We start from the raw sequence: 23,380 nt of genomic DNA, 5'->3' as shown, positions 1-23,380 counted from the left end.
TCACTTCCGGTCAGCCTTCACAATTAAAGTCGACTAACTGAGTCACGAAGTTCAGAGAAAATTAAGAGCAAATATATATAATCACATTTGTAAGTACATATAAAATCCAAACATAAATCATTAAGAACTAAAGACAAAAATATATATATATTTACATTTTCAGCTAATCAGTTTATACATATTTATGGAACTATATTGTAATACTTTCTTCATTTTATAATTTATTTATGAGCCTTATGTGTTTTTTTGTTAACCTCTGGCATCATGAGATAGCTATTTTTGTATCATTACTTCTTAACACAGTTGGTTCATGTTTTAATGAATATCAAATAAACCTACCGGGACACGAATCTTTATAGCTCCACTTCTTTAAACCCACATGATTTAAACATGAGAGTCATTCTTCTGGTTTTATCTCGAACTTTTCTAGGACACGGTCCAAAGATTTGTCTGTTTTGGTCAAAACAAACAAAAAGAGCTGGTTCCCTTTCAGTAAAAAACAAAAAAAAGAAAAAATTTTTACAGTTCAAGGAAAATATTTCCATTTCTGTATATATAGTTTTATTTGTCTTTTATTATTATTTGTTTAATGTGTAGTTTAAGAGCACAAAAGGTTTGATTTCTAAAATGGCTGTATATGTCTTTTTGACAACAATAAATCTGATGGTCCAAACAACAAATAAATCTTGTTTTTAATGTTATTGATCCCGTGGTTTGGCTGTCGTGTGGCTCTGAACAACCTTTAACCTTTGCTTCCTCAGAATTCCTGGAATGTTATTTAATCAGGAGAAACTGAAGAGAAAACACAGCTGAAGAACCCACAGAGGGAACCGAACCAGAACCATAAACTCTTCATGTTTGGGACTTTTCCTGATCCGCAGAAAAAGTCAGTCAAACGTCACGATGAAGGCGGGCTGCAAGACTGGGCACAGCTCACGTGTTTAACCAGCTGTAATAGTTCAGATAAAAAAAATAAAAACATTATGCCACAGCAGAGTGCCCCCCTTGAAGCAGCTTTAGAAAATAAAACCCTAAAATGGGGATCACCTTTCAGCCAGTTTCCCAACAGGAGCCCTCGGTTCGAGCCGGAGTTTGAACTTTGAACTGTGTGACATCACCGCCGTTCAGCAGAGGAGAGGAGAGTGACTTTATAAAAGATCTGAGGGGAACCGTTTCAGTTTTATTCATGCCTGCCGGGTCGCCGAAGAACCCATCATGGGCTCCAACAAGCTGTGTCTGTTGGTGCTGCTGATCGGCTGCGCTGTGGCCCGTAAGTCTGACTTCCCTCCAGGATTTAGAGACGCTTGTTTGACCTGAAATACGAACTAAAATGTTAATAATAATAACCCTAATGAGGACTTAACGGACTGTGTTGGGGAGACAGAACAGAGGGATGTAATGTTTCGATTTGGCATGCCGATCCACTTTATTTAGCACAAACTCTTGGTTATAATCAAAATAGTTCAGGTTTTATTCTTTGCCTTTGCAACAGATTTTACTTGTAATATCACATCTCTGTCGTCTCAGAACTCCGTAAAGCTGAGCTTATTTAACAGAAACTAAAAAAACCACATGTTTACACTGTTTTCTGTCGTTTAATAATCAACAAACCTGTTTTTTTGTTGCAGAGGACGACAGAGAAACATTGTCCTGTCAGCGTAAGTTCCCATCTGCACGTCATTTACGTTTCCTTTGAGTTAAATATTAGATGATAAGATTACTGTCGCCTTTCTGTAAAAAAAGAAATGGTATATTTTTGTGAAAACTGGGCTCCTTTTCTTGTTGGCTCAAACAGACACATTGACCTGCTGACGGGTCGATGCTGTTTTCCGAACTCCTGACCCGTTTTGTTGCAGCAGCAGCTGTTTCCAGATGAAAACGGCTCCTTTTGTCTGTTTGAAACATCAGTTTTTCGTCTGCAGAGGAGTCCAAAGGTGGAAATCTGCCTTTAATGCTCTGATGCAAGAGAGAAGAGCAGTCCTATAGAAGCAAACAGAGGCTCTTATCAGGAGGCGACCCGCTGAAATGTGTGATTTTTCTGGGGTTGCAGTGGCATCCAGGTTTAAGCTTCATAGGAGCTACGTGTATCAGTACACCGCTGAGAGTCGGAACGGCGTTGTGGGCACGGCCAACCTGCAGAACGGACCAAAAGTCTCCTGTCAGGTAAAAAAAAAAACTGTTTCTTTGTCCCACTTTGAGTCCTTATCTGCGCCCCTCTGACTGTCACTTACCTGCAGGTGGAGATCGACGTCCCCCAGCCGTGCAGGTTCGTCATGCGCACCAGAGGCTGCACCCTGAGCGAGGTGTCCGTCATGGACCCCCAGGGCCAGCCGGTGCACAGGCTGGCGCCGGGCTCCGACGCCTTCAAGGCCAGCATGGAGAAGTCAGTGCTGGTGTTTAAACTCACAGAGATGTTATCTCTAAAGCTTCGTTAATCTTTATTATGGCGACAAAAACACAAAAACGATTATGACTCGATTATTTCAGCTTTGGGGACATTTTTACTGTTCTTCACAACCTGCACATATAATAACACTCAACAAGAAGTTCACATGAGTGAGTTCACAACTCAAATTACTAAAAAATAACTACAAATGTTTTCTTTAAAATGCAACAACAACCTAAATCTGTAATCTGTCCACATTCTGAGCAAATAGGAAGAGCAGCATCTTTAAAGAAATACAAATTAATGTTTCCCTTCCTGTTTCAGAATGTCTTATAAAGGTTTATTTCATTGTTTCTTTATTTTTTTTGAGTCTTGCTCACCTCAAGGTTAAACAGCAAATATATTTCAAGCAACTCAGGTTCACTTGTGTGTTTCTGAATGATAATATTCCTGATTTAAATCTGTTTATTACTCATTTTTACCATTGCTTCTAGGAGTACAGAGGCCTGTAAATCATAGGCCATAAATCTGAAACGTGCAGACCACAAACGAAGCAGTTTGTTTAGGTTCTTGCTCGTTCTGCGCCTCTTCTGTAGTGTTTGCTTGTTTCTTCACCCAGGAACCCGCTGAGTTTCCACGTGGAGTCCGACGTGCGCGTTCAGGTTTATCCTAAAACAGACGAGCCCGTGAACATCCTGAACATTAAGAGAGGAATCGTTTCTGCTTTCATGGTGCCCATGGTGGAGGAGGACCAGAGCAGGCTCATGGTTAGTGTCCGTTTGGTTAAACTCCACGGAGACGTGAGGTTTTCATGTGGATGGATTTGGTTTTCGCTTCCTTTTCAGAGCACGGTGCACGGCCGGTGTTTAACGGGTTACACGGTGAGGTCCAGGCAGGACATCGCCACAGACGTGACCCTTTCCAGAGATCTGTCCCAGTGTGACCGGTTCTACGGCCGGACGCTGACCAGCAGCCCGCTGGCTCTGCTGCAGCAGCTGGTGAGCAGCCGTGGAAACGATCACCACAGATGGGTTCATTTTGTAACAACAAAGCCAGAAGGCTGCACATTTCTTTGCTCACTGTTTGCTTCTTAGAAACAGGCAGGATTCAGTGAGAAAAAAATGGAAAATTAGTCTTTTTTTCTTGAAGTTTTGAGTCCTCGGCTCGTTTCCAGGAGCTGCTGAGATGCTACCTAAAAGTGTGAAGAGCTGGTTGTGGAGTTTCAAACGTCTAATCGCAGAATTTTAGATAAAACGCACAACCAACCAACCAAAGGGGCCGCAAATATGGAAATCAAAACAAATCCAAGAACGGAGCCCTGAGGGACGCCAAGTCAGCGGGAAAAAGGACAAAAAAACACACAATGAGGCAAAAAAAAGATGAAACAAGAGAAAATTTATTTTCTGTTGAAATTTGTTGAAGAAACACAAACTGAACAGAACACTAAAAATAGCAAAAGGTTAACTGAAAGCTAAAAGTAACAAAAGATTTGTTAAAAGTTAGAAGTAGCCAAACCAAAAAAAGCATCAAAAGCCAAACTAAAAACTAAACTGAACAAAATGCTACCTAAAAGCAGCAAAAGTCTAGCTATAAACTCAAGTAGCAAAGTGTAGCTAAAAGCTAAAATAAAAGCAAAAGGCTAGCTAAAAACTAAGAGTAGTGTGAAAAGATAAAAATAAAACAAGAACAAAGTATTTTTTTAAGGAACTAACAAGACTTTAAGCTATTAATATGGGAATTTTAGTTTAAATAAAGTGAAATATTTTGAAAAATATAAAAGTTATAAAAAATACCTTTTCCAAGTCGAGCCGAACAATTTATGATGAAAAATATTTCATCACATTTGTTGTATTTTAGTTTGTTTTTGAAATTTGAAGCTGTAGTTAGTTTAGTTCCTGTTGAGTTCAGGTTTTTAATAAATATTATTGAATGATGTTTGAAACACTGACATCTGTTCTGATCACTTTGTTGATTGTTTTACAGAATTAAAAAATGACTTTTCTTATAAGCTGAAGTATTTATCAACGACAGGACTTTTTGTTTCCAGCACAACCTCATGTCCAAACTCATCACAAGCACTCAGAGCTGCAGCTACCAGCTCGATAACAGGGGCACGCACGTCGTCTCAGCCTCATGCACGGAGAGACACAACTACCTGCCGTTTTCCCACGAGTGAGTCCGAATCTGACCACAGATTTGGATCTGGATGAGTGAAACACCGCGACCCTTTTAACCCTTGTCTTCCTCTGCCTCGCAGGGGAAACGGGATCTCGTCTGAGGTGACCCAGGAGCTCAGCTTTCTGAGCGGGAAAAGGACCAATAACAGAATCTTTGGTGAGCGCTCGTTTTCGTTTTTTATCGACTTGTGAAGTTTTCTTGTTGCGTCTTGTGATCCGAGGATTGAAAACCCACAGATGCGGAGCGCCACCAGGCCAGGCCTCTCCACTTCGAAGACCCCGACGATAAAACTCCCGTCCAGACGAAGGACGCTGTCCTGGGCACCCTGCGGGAGCTGGCGGCGTTAGCGGGTTCGGATCAGGGCCAGAAGAGAGCCGGCCTCTTCCACAAGCTTGTGTCGAGCATGCGGGCCCTCAGGAACGAGACCCTGAGCCAGGCGGTGCCTGAGATGGTGGACGTGTCCCACTGGCTCACCTTCCAGGCCCTCTTCCAGTGTGGAACTCCAGAGTGCATCAGCGCCATCCTGCAGGTCAGCCGGACCGTTGATGGCGTGGCGCTTGAGGTGGACACCCTGGTGTACGGGCTGAGTCTGCAGGCGAGCCCAGACGCTTCACGCGTGCGAGACATGCTCAGCATGGCTCAGTACAAACAGAGCAAAGCCATCATGTACGCGCTGGCCAACACCGTCAGGAAGTGAGTAAATTACTTCAGAGGGAAACAACAACGCCTTTTTAAAGAAACAGCATTTATCGTGAAAAGGCAGATAATGTTTGTTGCTCATGTTTGTGTGTCTGTTAGCAGAATATCTCTTGGACCATTGGACGTGTTTTAATGAAACTTTCAGGAAGTAAAAACTGCACAAACATCTACAACTAATTAACTTCTGGAGCCAATCCCGTCCAATGTGGCTTCCACAGCTGAGCAACCTTAGAATGCACAAAGATGGCTCTAACTCAGTCGGTTTTAGTGATATCGAGCTAAAATTAGGTGTGGTAGTAGCTGAGAGTCATCTTCAACACATACTCTGAGCACTGATATCTCACAGTATCACATGAGATGGTGCACAACATCATTTATAAGTTTTTACCAAAACGACAACAACGTTTGCTTGCATTTGCATTGTTTAGACCTTCAAACACAGACTGTAAAAGGACTAATTCAGCTTCATGGAAATGTAATAGTGTGGAGTAGTTTTGAGCAGTTAGTGTCTTACTTGCAGCAGACAGCAGTCATAGTGATCTCAGTTTGGAAAATTAAGGAGAAATTCTTACGGATGAGTCAAACTAACAGCTGCTGGGTTAACTAACTAAAGGAAAACGCTTTAAAGTCAAACAGGAAGTACAGATAACTTAAACACAGAATATGGACCAAAAAAACAAAATTTTCTGCAAAGATCTTAAGCGCTGAATGACTTGTTAATTTGCTAAAGAAGCTGAAATTCCGTTGTTACAGTTAAAAGAGCAGAGCATTGGTTAAAAGCTAAAAAAGCAAAGAAAAAACGCTAAATAGAGCAAAGCAATAGCCAAAAGAAGCACTATCTAAGTCTAAAAGAAGCAAAAGGCTAGCTAAAAGCAATAAAATAAGCAAAAAGATAGCTAAATGCTAAAAGTAGCAAAATGTTAGCTAAAAGCTCCAAGGAGTAAAAGGCTAGCTTAAAGCTAAAAGTAGCACAAGAAGACCAAAACAGAACAAGTTTGCTGAAGCTTATTTCAAAGAAAACAGTGTTTTAAAGGAACTAAAGAGAGCTTAAACTATTTATGTGGGAAGATTTTTGTAAATAAAGTAAAATATTTTGATGTAAGAATGGCTAAAATGGCACAAATTAAGCTAAAATATTTTGATTCTATGAAATGTACGGAAAAATCATGAAACGTCTGATCGATTTTTTTGTCGACAGGTTCCATCAGGGTGAAGTTACTCCAGAGGTCACAGATGTGTCAAAGTTCATGGAGACGCTCCTCAACGACTGCTCAGAGAACGTGCAGGACACCGAGTCAGGCTTTCCTCTGGATCCGAAGGAGGTGGCCTTCCTCGTCCTGAGGGTAAACAAACGTCTCAGAGAGTTTAAGATTCACGGATGTTCGTCGGAGCATCTCTCTGAAGGGGATCTTTGCACCAAACTGAGATGTTTCTTTGTCCTCCCATCTCTAGGTTGTTGGTGTCATGGGTCGGGCCATGCAAGACGTCAGTCCCACCCTCATTTCTTCTCTTCTACGATGCGTCAGGACAACGGACGTCCCTTTATCAAACCAAAAGGCAGCTATCCAGGCCTTCAGACTGATGGAAATGAATGAAGAGGTGCGTTCATGTCACACTCCGTCAATCAAACCTCAACTTCTTACAGTCCCAGTCTTGAAAATGTTGTGTAAAATGTAAATTAAAAACAGAATGCAATTATTTACTAATGCTATAAACCCAAATTCTACGCAGAATAGAACATAGTAGTCTTATCAAATGTTTAAATTTGTATGAGTTTACAGCTAACGAGAGTTTGGAAGGGGCAACAAAAGGCTATAAAAGTAAGAAACACCTGTAGGAGCATTTTTTAATGATTTAGGTTAATTAGTAACAGCTTAGTAAGAGGACAGGGGATAAAAAGAGCATTTTAGAAGTAAAGATGGGCAGAGGTTTACCAGTCTGCAGAAACTGTGTCTAAAAACAAAGGAACAGTTACAGAATAATGATCCTTAATTAAAAACTGGGAAGACTTTGAACATCACATCACCTACAGGTCATGATGTCATCACAGGTTTTCAAGAATCTGGAGAAATCTTTAAGCCAAAGGACGAGGCTGAAAGTCAATCTTGATTGTTTGTGATCTTCGGGCTTTCAAACCCAAAATATGGGTTTAAAAGATCTGCAAATCATTGCATTCTGCCTGTTGTACTTTCTAAGAAATAAAAATGAAAGAATGAGTGAAAAGATAAAGGTGTTATAAAGAGATCTGACTCTTTTTATTCGGCTGTAGATCAGGAACACTCTCATGGAGGTCTACCGGGACCCTCAGGGTCCTGTTGAGAAACGTCTGGCAGCTTATCTGGTTCTGATGAAGAACCCGGACCCGAAGCTCATCAGAGACATCACGAACAGCCTAACGGGCGAGAGGGAAGACCAGATAAAGAGCTTCGTGGTGTCCCACCTGAAAAACATCCACAGCTCTGAGGATCAGACGCTGGAGTGAGTTACCGACGTCTCACACATGAGGAGTAACCTTCCTGCAGGATATGTTTACTGACAGGATTCAGAAAATGTTCAGCAGTTTGTTCTGTCCCCTAGAGAGCAAAAAAAAAACAGTTTGGTATTTTTGTCCTTACTTTGTTCCCTCCTGATTTGATTTGTTCGTTCTGCAGACTCAGAGAGGCCGTTGAGGCGGCTCTGCAGCTGTCGCCCAGAAACAATGTCCTCCACGGTTTGTCACAAAACTACAGACTCGGCTCTCCCCTGGGCTCGATACAGAGCAACATCATCCTCGACGACACGAACACGATGCCGAAGGAGGTGATGGTGGCGGCCACGCTGAAGGCTTTCGACTTCAACCGCAACGTTTTTGAGGTTTAATTTCAGCAGCAAATTTTCTACAAATCCTAAAGAAAATCACGAAATTATTATATTTTACGAGAATCCAAACTTCCATTTTAAGGTTGGCGTTGAAGGGACAGGATTTGAACCAACAATCGACAGTCTTTTTGGGGAGAAGGGCTTCATTCCTGAGTCCATCTCCAGACTCGTGGACTTGGCAGGCGACAGAGCGCCGATGTTCAGAGAAGTCCTGGACAGGATTTCTCCACGTCGAGACAGAAGGAGGAGAGAGGTGACGTTTAGACTCTTCACCTCAGAGAAGGTCCTTCAGGTTGATTAAACGTAAGCTGCTAAAATCTTTCCAGATCCCAGAAGATCATCTGAAGGCGATCAGGGATGGTTTCCAGAAACTCCTCAACGATGTGCGATTCTCCCCGGCTCCTGAAGCCACGGCTTATCTCCGGCTTCTTGGGGAGGAAGTGGGATACATGAAGACCAGCGAAATGAGACAAATCTTTGAGACGTTCTTCATGTACTACCATCTTTTCATCAGGGTCCTCCCTGCACAGGTCAGGCATCGTCCAAAAGTCCTTTTTCATCGTTGGCTTGAATGTTTTCAGCTGCCAGTGATTGTTTTCCTGTTTTCTTCCCAAAAGGCCTTCTTTAAGCTGACATCCGGGACTGAAAACGAGGTCTTTTTCCACTACATCTTCATGGAGAACGCTTTCTGTCTGCCCACTGCTTCTGGGTTTCCTCTCAGATTCTCCCTCTCAGGTGTGTTTGCACCCGGTGCCAGAGGAGGCCTGACTCCCTCAGCGATGGTAGGTTGTCCCCTCGTTATCGCCCACCTTCGAAAGGCAGAGCACTCATGTATGTGTTAGTAAAATCAGCTCAGTGGTTCATGAAACGTTTTACTGAGTCTATAACTGATTTTGAAGTCAATCCCATTCATGGTGACCACAGCTAATTAACATTCGCCAACACAAAAATGGATATAACTCAGTCAATTTTACAGAAAATTGAGCTAAATTTTTATTTAGTAGTAGCTGAGAGTCTTTTAAAAACACACACTCTGAATGTGATATTAAAGGTTTTGGTCATTTCTCAACAAAAAGTGACTTGAATCTAAAAGTTTGGCATGAAGGCCAGAGTTTTAACCCTCTCGTGGCCTTCGGGTCCAATATAGCCAAAGTTACAAGGGCTCCTCTTCCTCTCTTCAGGAGGACAAAGAAATAGTTTAACTGCTCTTTCTTCTCGTTGCAGACAGACTTGTCCTTCATGCCTTCAGTTGGGTTGGAGTTCATTACCCAGATGGGCATGCACATTCCAGACTACGTGGACGCAGGGATTGAGATGCACACCAACCTGTACCACAAGAGCTCATTTAATGCTAAAGTGTCTGTGACCAGAAACCAGATTAAACTGTCCGTTCCCGCTCCAGAGTCCAGCACTCAGCTGTTCAGCGTCAGGTCAGCAGCTCGTCCGATAAACGATGTAAAACTCACTCGGCTGTGGCGGTTCTGTTACTCGTTCTCTCTTTTCTCTGTTTCTGAATGAAGCAACAAGCTGCTGTCCGTCTCGTCTGGTCAAACTAAGATAGTGCCGTCCCTGGTGGAAGACCGGGTTGACTCAACTGACTGCCAGCCTCTGTTTAGAGGACTGAATCTGTGCACTATAGTGCGCTACTCCAATGCTACCTCTGTCGAACAGGCTCCATATTACCCCCTGACTGGGGAGTCAAAGTAAGAAAAAGCTGCATTTAGTTGAGTCAAAAGTTACTGATGGGATTGAACTATCCAAAATGTGATTTACAAATGCATGGCCATGATTTTAACCAGACAAACACATGAAGAGGACCAGACTGAATGAAACCTTTGCTAACGTTAGGTTTGCTGTTGAAATCCAGCCCACGGGGAAAGTTTCCGAGTACACCGCCACCATTACAGACGAAACGCTCAGAGAGGGGAAGAAGGGTCGACACAAAGTCGAGTCCCTGAAGCTAACGCTGAGGGCAGAAGGTACGACTGTAAGATATGATCTTTAAACCTCTCAGACTCTTCTGCAGTGATGGAGCTGTGTATTTTGGTGATAAGTAAGTAAACTCCAAGGGGTTTGTTCAAATGTGTGATTCAGAATGAATCCATGTAAAAAGTTGGGCATTTAAATGTGCTATAGAAATAAAATCGACAATATTTTTGCACCTGCAGCCCATATAGATATTACCTTCAGTCGCCGCAGCTTCAGTGGTTTAAATTAAAATTAAAATAACTAAATCTGTCACTTTTCCTAACTTTACTCAGCAGATCTTAACTTTCAAAGCGCGAGGAACTGGCAGTTAGTGTTTTATTATGTTGCATTGATAAAGTTTAGAACAAAACTTGTCTTCTAAAGGAAATTATTTGTTGCTATTTGCTATGTTAACCACCTTCTCTCTTGTTCTGACTCCTGTCCTTTCTGACATAAATTATAATGCTAGATCTACAACTAAAACTCATTTAAAATATAAAAATAATCAGTTTTTTTGTTGACTGATTGAGTGGATTTGTAAAAAGTGGTGAAAGGAATGGGTTATAGGACAAACACTGGCAAGAAAAAACAGGAAATCTTGGACTAAAACTCTCAGGAATGAAAAATTAAAGATTCGCTTTTTATAGTTTTAGCATTTTCTTCACTGTCCAGACTTATTAAAATGATAGTAATGAAATTAAACAGATATATGGAGTTAAAACGTAACTGCTGAGGTTTGTTTCCGGTGATGTTACAGGGGAAGACTCGATGGAGGCCTCAGCTTCTCTGAAATACAACCACAACAAAAACCTAATCTCCTCTGAGATTATAATTCCTGACTACGATGTAGAGGCAGGCATAAATCTGGCTGTGATTGACAGCGATCACAAGGGAAGGAAGATGCGAGGCATCACCATCGATGTCACCAACAAGAACATCCCACAGCTGACTCTAGTGGGACGTGCAAGGTAAGCCGTGAAATGTCCTGGAATGATCAAACCGATCGGGTTCTGTCCCGTAAACCTCCAGATCTTTTCAATGTAGACATGACACGATGAGAGAGGCCATGCTGCAGCTCCAGATGGTCATCCCTTCTCTGAAAACCGATGCATCCATCACTGCAGTCCTGAAGAAGGACGGGAATGAGCTGCTGGACTTGGAGACAGTCGTCCACCTCCCGGAGACTTTGTACCAACAGAGAGCCTCCCTAAAACACGGTAACCTTCAGTGGTAAAATCGGTGGAGAAGACAGAAGCTCTTCTCTGCGTTTGAGGGTGGGTTCTCTCTTCACAGATGATGACAAGTTGGAGCTGGAACTGAAAACGGACCTGAATGTGGCGATAAAAGAGCTGATGCCGTGTGCAGAGGAGCACCGCAGGCAGCTGCAACAGCTCATCGATGAGATTCTGGACCAAAGGGTGACAAAGACTGATATGAAACTGCGTCACATAGTCTCTAAAGGAATTGAGGTAAACTCAGTTTTGTTGTAATTTCTTTCAACATTTTGCTTTTCCTCAGTTTTTCGGTATTTTCCCCAAACAGTCGAAGCATTAGGCTTGATGTGTTGGGATTGGGGTTGATCCAATACCTTAAATTTTACAAATAATTAACAATTTATTTTAATGAACAAAAGTTTACAAGACTTTTAAAGGGATTTATGGCAATAAGACTGTTCGACTTGTTCAAATCAGCGTCACAACTAAAAGCTTGATGAAGTCCAGATATAGGTGACGAAATAAATAGCTGATAGTTGAAATAAATACCTTAGATGATTAAGAGGATTTATTGCTTTTCACATATTTAAAGCAGATGAATTTCCCTGACAAGCTCAGTTTCTTTAAGCCATTTGGAGAAACATGCTGTAAAATACACATCATCTGTCTGTGTGATAATAATAGCTGTTTTGTGCCTTCAGTAGACTTTTATTTGCATTTTAAATTGTTGTTTTTCACGTCACTCTGAAGGCAGGTAACATTTGGCTGGACAAACTGACAGCACGGTTCCCGTCTCTTGCACGCCTCCGCAGTAGGAGGAGCCTCTCGGACCTCACTTTGCCGGCTCTGCCTGAAAGACTGTTTTTTAAATCGTAAGTTTTGAAAACACAGCTTGGGCTTCAGCGGTTTGACAGCATCTCATGTTATGCATTTATTTTGACCTGAACAGTGACAGTTTGTTCCGGTACCAATTCAACAAGGATAAGGTGACCTTCTCCCTTCCTCTCCCACTTGGAGGCAAAAAGTCAGAAGAACTGAACCTTCCAAAGACTCTGTCCATTCCCGTCGTAGACCTTCCACAGATAGGGCTGTATATCCCAGCCAAGAAGTATGTGCTACCAACCTTCACTGTACCGCCATCTTTAGAAGTCACCGTTCCACTTCTCGGCTTGGCCGAAGCATCAACCAAGATCCACAGCAACTTCTACAGCTGGGAAGGCTCAATCTCTGGGGGCAACAACACTGTTGATGTTCCCAATTATGTCGTACAGTACAAAGCCATGGCTCAGTCACCTCTAAGCCTGCTGGCATACAAATTTGAAGGTAAACAACCCAAACATGTTCTAATATTACTTTTCTTTTTATTTAAGTTTAAATCTGGAGCATGAGGTTTGAGAAAAAGCACTTTCATCTTTCCTTTCTTGCTTTTTAGGGGCTGGGATGATAACAGGAAGAGGTGATGACCATCTCAAATATCTTCTGAATAGTTCTTTCAGCCACATCCTCATCGACACAAGCTTCAGTGTCTTAGAAACCTTAAGGGTGTCAAACAAACTGAATGCAAGAGCCAATTACAAGATGGAGGCCTCCAGTCCATTAGGTCTTCATGCTTTTCTCTATTATTCTGCTCAGTCAACTTCCACTCTGGATTCTGATGAAGTCTTAGGAGATGGGACTGTAGATGGACTACTTAAACTAGGTTCATTCAACACCACCACCTCCTACACCCACAGCTACTACCTGCGTCCACTGGATCGAGAGGGAAAAGGGGAGTCCACCCTACGCTTTGACTCACCCTTCATCCAGTTTCAAAACACGATCCAAGGCGTTTATGCAAACTCTGAGTTAAAAATTGTTTCCAAAACCAGTGCCCAGAAGGACATCTTCAAGCACATGGCAGAGCTCAAGTATAAAGACACACAACTGACCCTGAAGTGCCATGCTGTTGGCTCAGCAATGGGAAAATCCCTCAACAACCAGGTTGAGCTTGGAATATCGAGCCAGATGTCCATCCTCAGAATCGAATCACAGGTAGATGATGACACAAGCAGAGTATACTCGCTTATAACTGGATCTCTTGGTTCAGACGAACTTCAGGTGAACTCTGAGGGTTCCCTCACTTTTGACGTGGGTCGTGGATTTCATAAAGCTTCTGTAAGAGTTGGGAAAGCTGGTGTAATCTTTGGTGGAATGAACAGCATTCAGTGCAGCCTTGTGACCATGGAGAACAACTTTAATGGTGTCATGGATTTTAACGGAGCTTCCTTTTCTTCAACTACCAAAGTGATGGCTGAGGAGGGAAGAGGAGAGCTGAACGTCGAGGGTAAAGTCACATCTTCAGAGGCCTCTTTGGATGGTGTCTTTAAGGGCCATGCGTACGATGCATCCATGACAAACAACATGAATGTCATACTGAACAGGAGAGCTCTGACCTTTACCGGAAACACGAAGGGAACACTGAGACAAATGAAAACTGAAAACAGCCACAGCCTGACCCTCACTCTGTGGACATTCACCCTCCGCTCCAAGACTGACAACTTCATCTGTGACGATATTTACTACCGACAAAACACAAAGGTTGATATGAAGCCATTTGTTGTGGGGTTTGACATGACCAGTGACCTCGGCTTTTATGACCTCAGTTTGACTAAAGAAGGACACATGAAGCTTGAGCCAGTCAAGGTGGATCTCAGTGGAAGTGTGAGTGGATCTTACAGACAAATGCATGACATTAAACACACCTACAAACTCACCTATAAAGATTTATCTGGTTCAATGAAATACAGCACGTCTGGAAACCTGATGGACGCAAAGTTAAGTCAAAACTGTGAACTTGAATTTGCAGGATTGTCGTTGACGTCAAAGTGCGAGGCGCATTTAAATTCTGAACCTCTGCGCTTTGATGGCTCGGTTCGCACTATGGCGCTGCCTTTCAGCGTGAGCATTGATGCTTTGGTTAAAAGTGATGGAGAAATAAAGCTACGCGGGAAGCACACTGGACAACTGTACAGTAAGCTGTTGTTTAAAGCCGCACCCTTGGCTCTTGCATACTCACACGACAGCCGGGGATCAACCACTCATCGCCTTCGAAACGGGGAGTGCTCCGCGAGTTTAAGCAACAAATTTGAAGGTCTCCTGACTCCAAGTGACCAATCTCTGGACTGGAAAGTGAACTCCAAACTGAACAGCCATGCTTACGAGCAGGATGTCAGGGTTTACAATAACCATGAGAAGATGGGAATCGAGTTTTCAGGAGGAATCCTAACAGATTTCCTCACCAGAGTGAAAAGATCGAGACCAGAAACACAAAATTTCAGTGTGGCTGGTTTTCTAAAGTATGACAAAAACAGTGACTGCCACATAATTGACATTCCTTTCATTGAAAGCTTCCCTGCTGCTTTTGAAAGACTCAAGAACACACTTGTACAAGCCTTAGAATCCTTCCAACAGTTCATGCTCAATTTAAACATAAATCAGCTCATCACTGACTTCAGAGCCAGCTTAGATCGGTTACCAATGAATGTGAAGAACTATATGCATAAAATGGACTTGGAGAACAAAGTGACCCAAGTGAAGGAAAAACTTGATGATTTGATCAAGTTTGCTGTAACGATGGAAGACTTGGAGCGCGCAACAAGCATTCTTAGACAAAGTTTGGAAAAAAACATAATGGACATAGTCACAAAGGTTCAAAATTTCATCTCTAAAGTTGAGGACTTTATCAAAGAAGGACATCTTACAGATAAGATAGAAAGTGTAATTTCACATATTGGAGATCAGCTTCAGGCCTTTGATGAAAAATACAAAATTAAGGATTCCTTTGTTAAAGTGCTTAATGTCGTGGAGGATATTATTGGACAGATAGACCTGCAGAAGCTCGGGGAAAGCAGCGCGGCGTTCCTTCAAGAGCTTGATTCTAAATATGGAATCATGGAGACAATCAAAGAAAAACTCTCTGAGCTTAAAAAGTTTCTTGAGGACTTCAACATCCCTAACTTCTTGGAAGATTTAAAAACCTACCTTCTTTCAGTTGACTGGGCATCTTACGTTGAGCAGTTTTCGTACCAAATCCCACCTTCGGAAATAGCAAAAGTGATGGAATCCATGAGTGACGTCATCGTCAACTGGATCGACGAATACGAAATCCCCAACAAGCTAAATGCAGTGTATTCCTACTTCAGAGATATCATTTTGAAATATGAGCTCGATGACATTTTGAAAGATTTAATGGATCAGGCGGTGATTCTTGTCAGACAATGGAAAATTGAAGAAACGGTGCAGTCGGTTGTGGAAGCTCTAAAACCTATCAAATTTGAAATTCTTCATGATAAAGTTATGGACTTTCTGTACAGTGTGACAAGCAAGCTCAGAGAAATTGACTTTAAGAAAAGCATTGATGACCTTAATGAACGCATCGCTTCAATACTCGAGACAGTGAAGGAGTTCGACTACGATGCATTTGTCGATGAGACGAACGCGAAGCTTGTTGAGGTTACAAATTACCTTAATGACGAAATAAAGAAATATGAGATTGTGAAAAAGGCTGAGGCTCTCAGACAGTTTTTCAGAGAAATCCAAACTTCCATCTATACATATTTGGATGAACTCAAAAACACGAAGGTGGCTGACGCTTTAAAGAGACTAAAAAGTCTTATTGACTTGGCTTTTTACAATGACATCAAACTGAAAGCACAGGACATTCTTGAGGACATGAGGCAAAGAATTCTTGATATGGATATTAGAGAGGAAATCCACATCTACCTTCAGAGAACAAGTGAATCCTACAGAAATATGATCACCTACTTTTCTGCACAGTTTAATGGACTGGTGGAGTGGATCAAAAACGTGGCTAATGACAAGGAGATCCTCAACCAGTTGAAGCGAGCTGTAGATGGAGTTCTGGACCAACTGAGAAGAGCTGAGATCAAAGTCCCCACATTTACCGTCCCCTTTACTGACCTCGTAATACCAGGATTCACTGTCAACTTTAACAAACTGCAGGAAATCAACATTCCAGTTCAAATATCGGTTCCAGAAATCACCATACTCGGCTCATACACGATCCCTGCCTTTACTATAGACTTTGAAGAGATCAAGACTAAGATAGTCGCAATCATAGATGACATCCGAGGATTTGAGATCCAAGCACCTGATCCTGAGGACATTTTTGGTGACCTGAAAGTCCTCTACCTATCTGACCTGCCAGACCTCACCTTCCCAGAAATTACTCTCTCAGAGATAAAGTTTCCCACCATAACCATCCCCAAACTGAATCTGGAGGACTTTGAAATCACAATGCTTACAATTCCAGACATTAAATTACCCGAGATCCCCAGTGAGATTTGTATCCCAGTTTTTGGTAAACTCCATGGAGAATTTAACATTACTTCCCCACAGTACACTCTTGTCACTACAGCCAAATTTGAGAACTCAACTTCCTCTTTGAAAAACCCACAATTTATAGCCACGGTTACTTCTCATGCTCGGTCACCCATCGTGATCCTGGAGCATGTGTTTGAAGCCACTGCTCAGCTGGAGGCTCCCAGAATGAAGAAGCTGCAGTTCACAGAAACCGTGAAGGCAACACACATGGCCTTCTCAGTTGATCACGAAGGATCTCTGACACTCACCGGCTCTTCTGCTGAGGCTTCTGCTAAGACTACCACCAAGGCCACAACCCAAGTGTACACAGCAGATCTGATCAATACTGTGGCGCTTTCATTAAAGGGTGGAATATATGCAGTGATAGACACTACCTACAGCCACAACTTGGTCATCCCATCAATGGAAATATCAAGCGAGGCATCAATGAAACAAAGCATAGCTGCTAGAATGGAATCTGGTGCCATTACTGTGACCGGTGAAACGAGTGGTAATAAAAAATGGTCTATTCAAGACTTCTCTGACGAAGGTACACACAGAAGCAATGTTGAGTTTAATGTTGATTTCAGCACCGCAAAGTTGAGGATTGTTGGAGAAACCGATTGTAAGACCTTAAAATTGAAGCAAATGCTGACTGCCGAGTCTGTGAGCTTAAGTCACATCACCGTAGAAGCTAAATGTGAAGCCGAAGCTCCATCAGTCAAGAAGAGTGTTATGGTTTTAAATGGTGAAGCTCATGTTGGGGACTTGAAAGTATCACTGGCAGCCTTTCATGATGCTGAATTCACAGGAGATCTGGTAGGAACCATGTCCAATTCGTTGGAATTCACAGCCCATCCATTTGAGGTTGTCATTGATGTTAAGAACAAAGTGAACTCGAAAGTCTTCCTCCCCCTAAAACTCACCGGTAAGATTGATCTCCAGCATGATTATGGTGTTGTGCTAAACTCTGAGAAACAGCTCGCAGTTTGGCTTGCTTTGGCAAGGTTCAATCAGTACAAGTACAGTCACAACTTCACAGCAGAAAACAGTAAACGGGACATCTACCTCCACACTTCAGCTGAAGGAGAAGCTAATTTGGACTTTTTGACCATTCCTCTCTCAGTCCCAAACATGACCATTCCCTATCTCAAAATACAAACCCCTGAGGTCAGGGATTTTTCTCTGTGGGAAGATGCCGGCCTGAAATTCTTGCTTTTCAACCTGCAACAGTCGTTTGATATGAACCTGAAGCTTCAGTACCACAAGAATCCTGACATGCATAGCTTTGAGTTGTACCTTGAACCAATCTACAGCACAATCAGTGACAATGCCAAAATCATTCAGACTCAGTTTGAAGCATACAGAGACAAAGTAGTTATCCTTCTGAAGGATTCATACAACGAGGCAAAGTCACAGTACACCAAACACAAAATTGACACTTCCAGCCTGCCTCCAAGAGTCTTCAGAGTCCCAGGATACAAAATACCAATACTAAATATACAAGTCGATGCTTTTAGTGCTGAGATGCCGACCTTTAGTTATTTTGTTCCCAAAGAGGTCAGCACACCAAGCTTCAAAGTTCCAGGACTGGGTTTCTCTGTACCATCCTACACACTCGTGCTGCCATCTCTTAAATTCCCTGTCATCCATGTTCCAGAAACTCTAAGTGAAATAAAGCTGCCTTCTTTTTCTCTACCAGATGTTCAGGACAGCATTGCAGTCCCAGCTATGGGTAACATAACCTGTGACTTCTCCTTCAAATCCACCATAATGGCCCTTAATGCTAATGCAGGCCTTTACAATCAGTCAGACATTGTTGCTCGATTTGGTGCTTCGTCAGTGTCTGTGTTCGACGTTTTGAATGGAAAAATCGATAGCACCACTAGCGTGACTAGGGCAAGGGGATTGAAACTGGCTTCCTCTGTGTCGCTAGATCATTACAACATAAAAGCCAACCATGAATGTTCTGTTAGCCTCACCAGGAGGAGCCTGGAAGCTTCTCTGGCCAACACCGCAACAATTATTCTACCATTCCTCCAAATGCAACTCAATCAGGAGCTCACAGGAAACACAAAGACCAAGCCAAATGTGTCCTCCAAGAAAACCATCAGGTACATGTTTAATATTCCTCAGGTTGCCTCTGTGGGCAAAGGAAACATTGATATGAACTGGGAACTGGAAGCTCTTTCCTCTTCCTTGTCACTGGATACGACTACCAAAGGGAAGTCAGACATAACAATAATGGACAGCAGTAATTTTATTGGAGACCTGGAAAATAAGAAAAGTTTCTACATTAGTGCTAATAACCTGCGTGCAACCACCAGCACAGCCTTGAACGTAAAACTGGACAAACAGGACAAACAAAAACGAAGCTTGCCCAACAATTTATTCTCGTTGGGTCTGACCAGTGACCTAGCTCTTGACGCCTCTTTGCGGCGTGTTTTTGCAACAGTTGATTACATCAGCAACAACAATGTCAATTTGGAAACTTTTGACACACGTGGAAACCACAATGTCAAGGGAGAAGTAGATTTTGTTCCTTTTAAAAGCTTCAGGACATCGTTGGACACTGATGCGAGTCAGCTGAGTAGTTTGGGTCAAGCCGGGCTCCTTCAGAGCATCAACCTGGCCTTCGGCTCTGAGAAACAGACCTTCACCTGGAGCGGAAAGGAACAGCTGTCATCTTTCATCCATACTTGTGATTTAATCATTTTTAATGATGAATTTGAAGCAGGCGTGAAACTGACTGAGTCATTAGAGGGACACCTGGGATTCTTGAAATCAGTCAGACTTCCTGTTTATCAAAGAACCCTGTGGGACGTGCTCAAATTTGACAAGGTCACAAATATCCATAACTTGCAATTCTTAAACATCTCTTCCAGTCTTATATACACAAAGAGCATGGATGGTTATGAGTTCCAAATACCATTTAAAATATTTGAAAATGGTGTCACGTTTAGCGTCCCTGAGATTAGCATTCCAATGCCTTCTTGGGTAAAAGAAATTCCTCAGTCTATCAGGAATGTAGACATGAGATTTGAAAGTGTTAAAGTCCCGGACCATCTAACCCTTCCCCCTGTGATCTCAATCCCTGCTTTTGTTGTTCCGTTTACCAACTTGTATGTGGAACCGTTCACGATCGATCCGAAGAACCTTCACATCCCGAAACTGATCTCCACCAAGGCTTTCGACGTCTCGCTGCCCGGCTTACCCATAATGTCAGTGCCGGGTTATGACATCGACACGGAGTATCTGCAGGGTAAAATGTCGTTCCTGTCATTCAGGGTTCCAGAACATGAGATCACAGTGTCCTCCTACAATCTGCCCAAATCTCTCACCATCGGCGACTACACCGTCAGCCTGGACGACCTCACGAGTCAGATCTCAAACTTTCAGCTTCCAGCCATCGTCATCCCAAAACAAAAGGTTGAGATCCCCGAATTTACCCTACACCTGCCTTCAGGTGTGTTCATCCCAACTTTTGGCTCCCTCAGTGCTTCTCTGAATGTTTCCTCCTACGTTTATAACGTGTCGATGGCTGCCTCGGTAAAGAAGGAGGACTCTGACCTTTCAACTTCATTCAGTTCCAGCTGTGTCTCAACCGTGGACATTCTGGAGTATGACTTCGCCGGTAAGACGTCCTCCACTTTATCCGCACGAGTTGCTACACCTAAAATGTCTAAAATGATGTTTTAATTTTTGCTTATGTTTCCTCAGTTGATGCGATTGTTCGATATGATAATAGGATGATTAATCTGAACGGGAAGGGCAGGTTGAGCCACAGGGACCTGAATGTAGTCTGGCTACATGTTTTGGCGTACCCCCTTAGGTAAGAGTTCATTCCATATTTGTCCTTTACATTACTAAGAAATAGTTTAAACGTTGTGAAATGTGGTCCTGTGGACAGGTTATGAACAAGTAATATGTTACTTATTGTAGATATCTCTTTAAACGACATCAGTTTGGAGACATGCGGATGGATTGATAAGCTAACAGCTAGTTTAAGCGGGTTCAAGACCTAAGAGGGACACCGCTGCCTCAAAACAGCTCAACAGTACAAAATTTCACAACAGTTTGTGCAAATCATATTTTATAAACCCATGCATGTTAATTTAGCATTACATGGTTATTTTTAAGCTAAAATAGCAGTAGAATCAGGTACTTCCTGCAGAAATTTCATAACATTTCTGCAAGAATTTTGCAGATTACCTAAAATGTTACTTGATTACTTTTGCTTAATTACCTAAAAAAGTAAGTTTTGGTGAATGTTGAGTTTTGCTCCTATTGTTTTCTGTGCAAAATAAAGACCTTCACCTCTACGCTACTTGGCAAATAAGCTTAGAAACAAAATATTTTATGTTCTGTACTTCAATGAGAATATTTTTTTGGGCTTCTTTTTACTTTAAACTCTAAAATCTTTAAAATACTTACAGTTTTTGTTAAACTATTAAGACTGTTGTCTTTGACATCAGGATGCAGGTTGAATCTTATAAACGCGCTTTTATCGTTTTTGTCTTCAGAACTAATCATCGAGTCTCTCGAGACGACTCGTTGATCCAGTAAGTCTGTTTTTGCTTTTCTGCTTATCGTCTAAAGTTCTCGACAAAAGAACATCACTCATGACGACGGTTTATTTCTTTTAAAGGGAGTCTCGTCACACCCTGAGTTTTGACGTCAGCAGCCGAACGTTTGCCGACGTGAACCTCCGCTTTGCTTCCCGCAAAGACGGCATCACTGCGTCCGTGTCGTCGCCGTCCGCTGGCTTCCTCGGACTGCATCTCCAGAGAAGATCTCCGTCGCAGCTGCACGGAAAACTGTTCAGCCGCTACCTGGTGAGACAGTTCTTACTCTCCCGTCAGTTCTCCCTTGTTGCCATCAGAGTAAACGTTGGAATTTTGCATTTCTGAAAGTTGAAGAAGCAGAAACTCTGCGTGGGACTTGTTCGGTTTGCTTAACTTCAGTTTGAAATTATTAAACCTGAAAACAAGTATTCAGTGCAAACGAGGGGAACAAACAGGACTGTGAGAGCTTCAGCTGTGGCTTCCAGGACAGAAGAAGTTTGCAGAATATTCCTGCGTAACTCTGAAAAATGTTGAGTGAAAGTTTGTTTGAAAGTTTAAAACAAGGTTGCATTCAGGTGTAGCTTCTAGCAGCTAAAAAAACTTAAAAGTTTTTCTGCTTTTCTTTTCTCTCCTCTTCAGTCTTCTCCTGAGCGGGATACTAACATTTTCACCGCTAAGGCCTCCCTGAGGAACGCGGACAAGCTGGTCCTGCAGACGTCATGGAACTGGGACTTCTTCAGCGACGCGATGGAGGGCGTGAAGACCCGGATTCCTGCGATGACCAGCGCTCTCCTGAAGTTCATTAACAAACACCACACCTCGCACTTTGGGTTCGACATGAGCCGAGGTGGCTCGAAGCTGAAAAACGCCGTTTCTAACCTGATAGAGAGAGCTCACCGTGGGGTTTCAGTTTCGTTTACCACGCTGCAGGATCTAATCCGAACCTTCGCCGACCGAGGAAGAGACGCGTACACAAACTTTTCTGAGAACCTGATGTTCACGGACATAAAGGATTTAATAAACATCATTGTCAGCGGGATTATATCAGGTCTTAGACACATCTGGTACAGTACTGAAGCTTTGTTCAGTCCAGTCACAGAGGTTCTGAGGAATAAGAAGTTTACGATTCCTGGATCAGAGAGGGAGCTCTCCATCGAAGAAGCCCTCGACGGGGCAGCTCAGCAGGTTTTTAGACTCCTGGAGAAGATTTCTGCGTACATCAGGAGCATCGAGTTCACCCTGCCTGGAACCGACGTTCTTGTTAATGGACATGAGATCCTGGAGAACCTGAATGCTGACATAAACTCTACGAGTCATCACCTAAAGTCTTATCTGAGAGACAAATTTGACTTGCAGATGATTGCTGAGAAAGCAGAAGGTCTTTTCTCCCACCTGAAAGATCAAAACGCTGCCGTTTCGTCTCAGGTCGACGCCGTTTATGCAGAAATCCTTCGGTCTTCGACGCAGGGCGCCAACGAAGCTCAGAGACGTGCAGCTGAGTGTAAAGACCTCCTGAAACTGAAGCTCTACGAGGTTTACAACGCTTTGAGTATGGAGCGAGTAAACAGCGGCACCCAGCAGTTCATCGGCGTTTTACAGTCAAATCTCTCCGAAGCGCTGAACGAAAGCGTGGATCTAATTAGGAAGGCTTCTCTGAACACGGCGCCGTATGTCAGAGTAGGTAAAGAAAAGGTGGACGTTGAAATCCCCCTACCTTTCCTGTGGAAATCCTTCAACGAATGGCCGACTCAGCTCAGACAGTGAAACGAACCTCTTGTGTGGCTGAATGGATGTGAAAATGCTGATCCGTACAAATTTAACCCGCCAAATTTGTACGTTACTGTTTGTCGGTGATGATGATAGTGGATTTAGATTGGATGAAAGCTGTCTCTAAATCCTAAAATAAATGAAAATTAGAATTAAGGTAAAATATGCATAAATTTTACCAAGAAATTAATCAGGATATGGAGTTAGCTGTCTAAATCTCATTGTTAGGCCTTTTAATTAATCATCTCTAGCTTTGTGTCATAAGTTGACACCAACAGTGGGGGTGCAGAATTTGTTTTTATTATTATTTGTCAGAAGTGGAATTAAATAAACTGGTTTAGTTTCATTTTGTTGCACCTTTTGGAGATATTCTTCTTTGTAAA

The 23,380-nt window shown here is 42.5% G+C and overlaps 1 protein-coding gene across 1 annotated transcript; it reads left to right on the top strand.

The window, feature by feature from the left end:
* Nucleotides 1-1,127: 1,127 nt before the first annotated feature.
* Nucleotides 1,128-23,343, top strand: apoba (apolipoprotein Ba). Its single transcript, XM_017434834.3, has 29 exons — nucleotides 1,128-1,270; nucleotides 1,629-1,658; nucleotides 2,051-2,163; nucleotides 2,238-2,383; nucleotides 3,006-3,153; nucleotides 3,232-3,384; nucleotides 4,434-4,558; nucleotides 4,644-4,720; nucleotides 4,801-5,257; nucleotides 6,462-6,606; nucleotides 6,716-6,862; nucleotides 7,533-7,741; nucleotides 7,915-8,116; nucleotides 8,205-8,375; nucleotides 8,449-8,652; nucleotides 8,740-8,904; nucleotides 9,347-9,552; nucleotides 9,643-9,825; nucleotides 9,971-10,101; nucleotides 10,848-11,058; nucleotides 11,135-11,307; nucleotides 11,384-11,559; nucleotides 12,055-12,176; nucleotides 12,254-12,627; nucleotides 12,737-20,299; nucleotides 20,386-20,497; nucleotides 21,189-21,227; nucleotides 21,314-21,500; nucleotides 21,870-23,343. The coding sequence occupies exons 1-29, from the start codon at nucleotides 1,216-1,218 to the stop codon at nucleotides 22,992-22,994; spliced, it is 13,149 nt and encodes a 4,382-aa protein (XP_017290323.1). The 5' UTR covers nucleotides 1,128-1,215; the 3' UTR covers nucleotides 22,995-23,343.
* The last annotated feature ends 37 nt before the right edge of the window (nucleotides 23,344-23,380 follow it).

The sequence above is a fragment of the Kryptolebias marmoratus genome, linkage group LG10, assembly GCF_001649575.2.
Source record: "Kryptolebias marmoratus isolate JLee-2015 linkage group LG10, ASM164957v2, whole genome shotgun sequence".
Taxonomy (NCBI): domain Eukaryota; kingdom Metazoa; phylum Chordata; class Actinopteri; order Cyprinodontiformes; family Rivulidae; genus Kryptolebias; species Kryptolebias marmoratus.
The sequence above is the reverse complement of the archived record's forward strand: the minus strand, read 5'-3'. Positions and strand labels throughout refer to the sequence as shown.

Excerpts from the sequence above, each read along its gene's own strand:
- apoba (XM_017434834.3), top strand. The coding sequence starts at position 1,216 with ATGGGCTCCAACAAGCTGTGTCTGTTGGTGCTGCTGATCGGCTGCGCT. Across the intron at positions 2,164-2,237 it reads GACCAAAAGTCTCCTGTCAG|GTGGAGATCGACGTCCCCCA; the intron begins GTAAAAAAAAAA and ends ACTTACCTGCAG. Across the intron at positions 8,376-8,448 it reads GAGACAGAAGGAGGAGAGAG|ATCCCAGAAGATCATCTGAA; the intron begins GTGACGTTTAGA and ends AAATCTTTCCAG.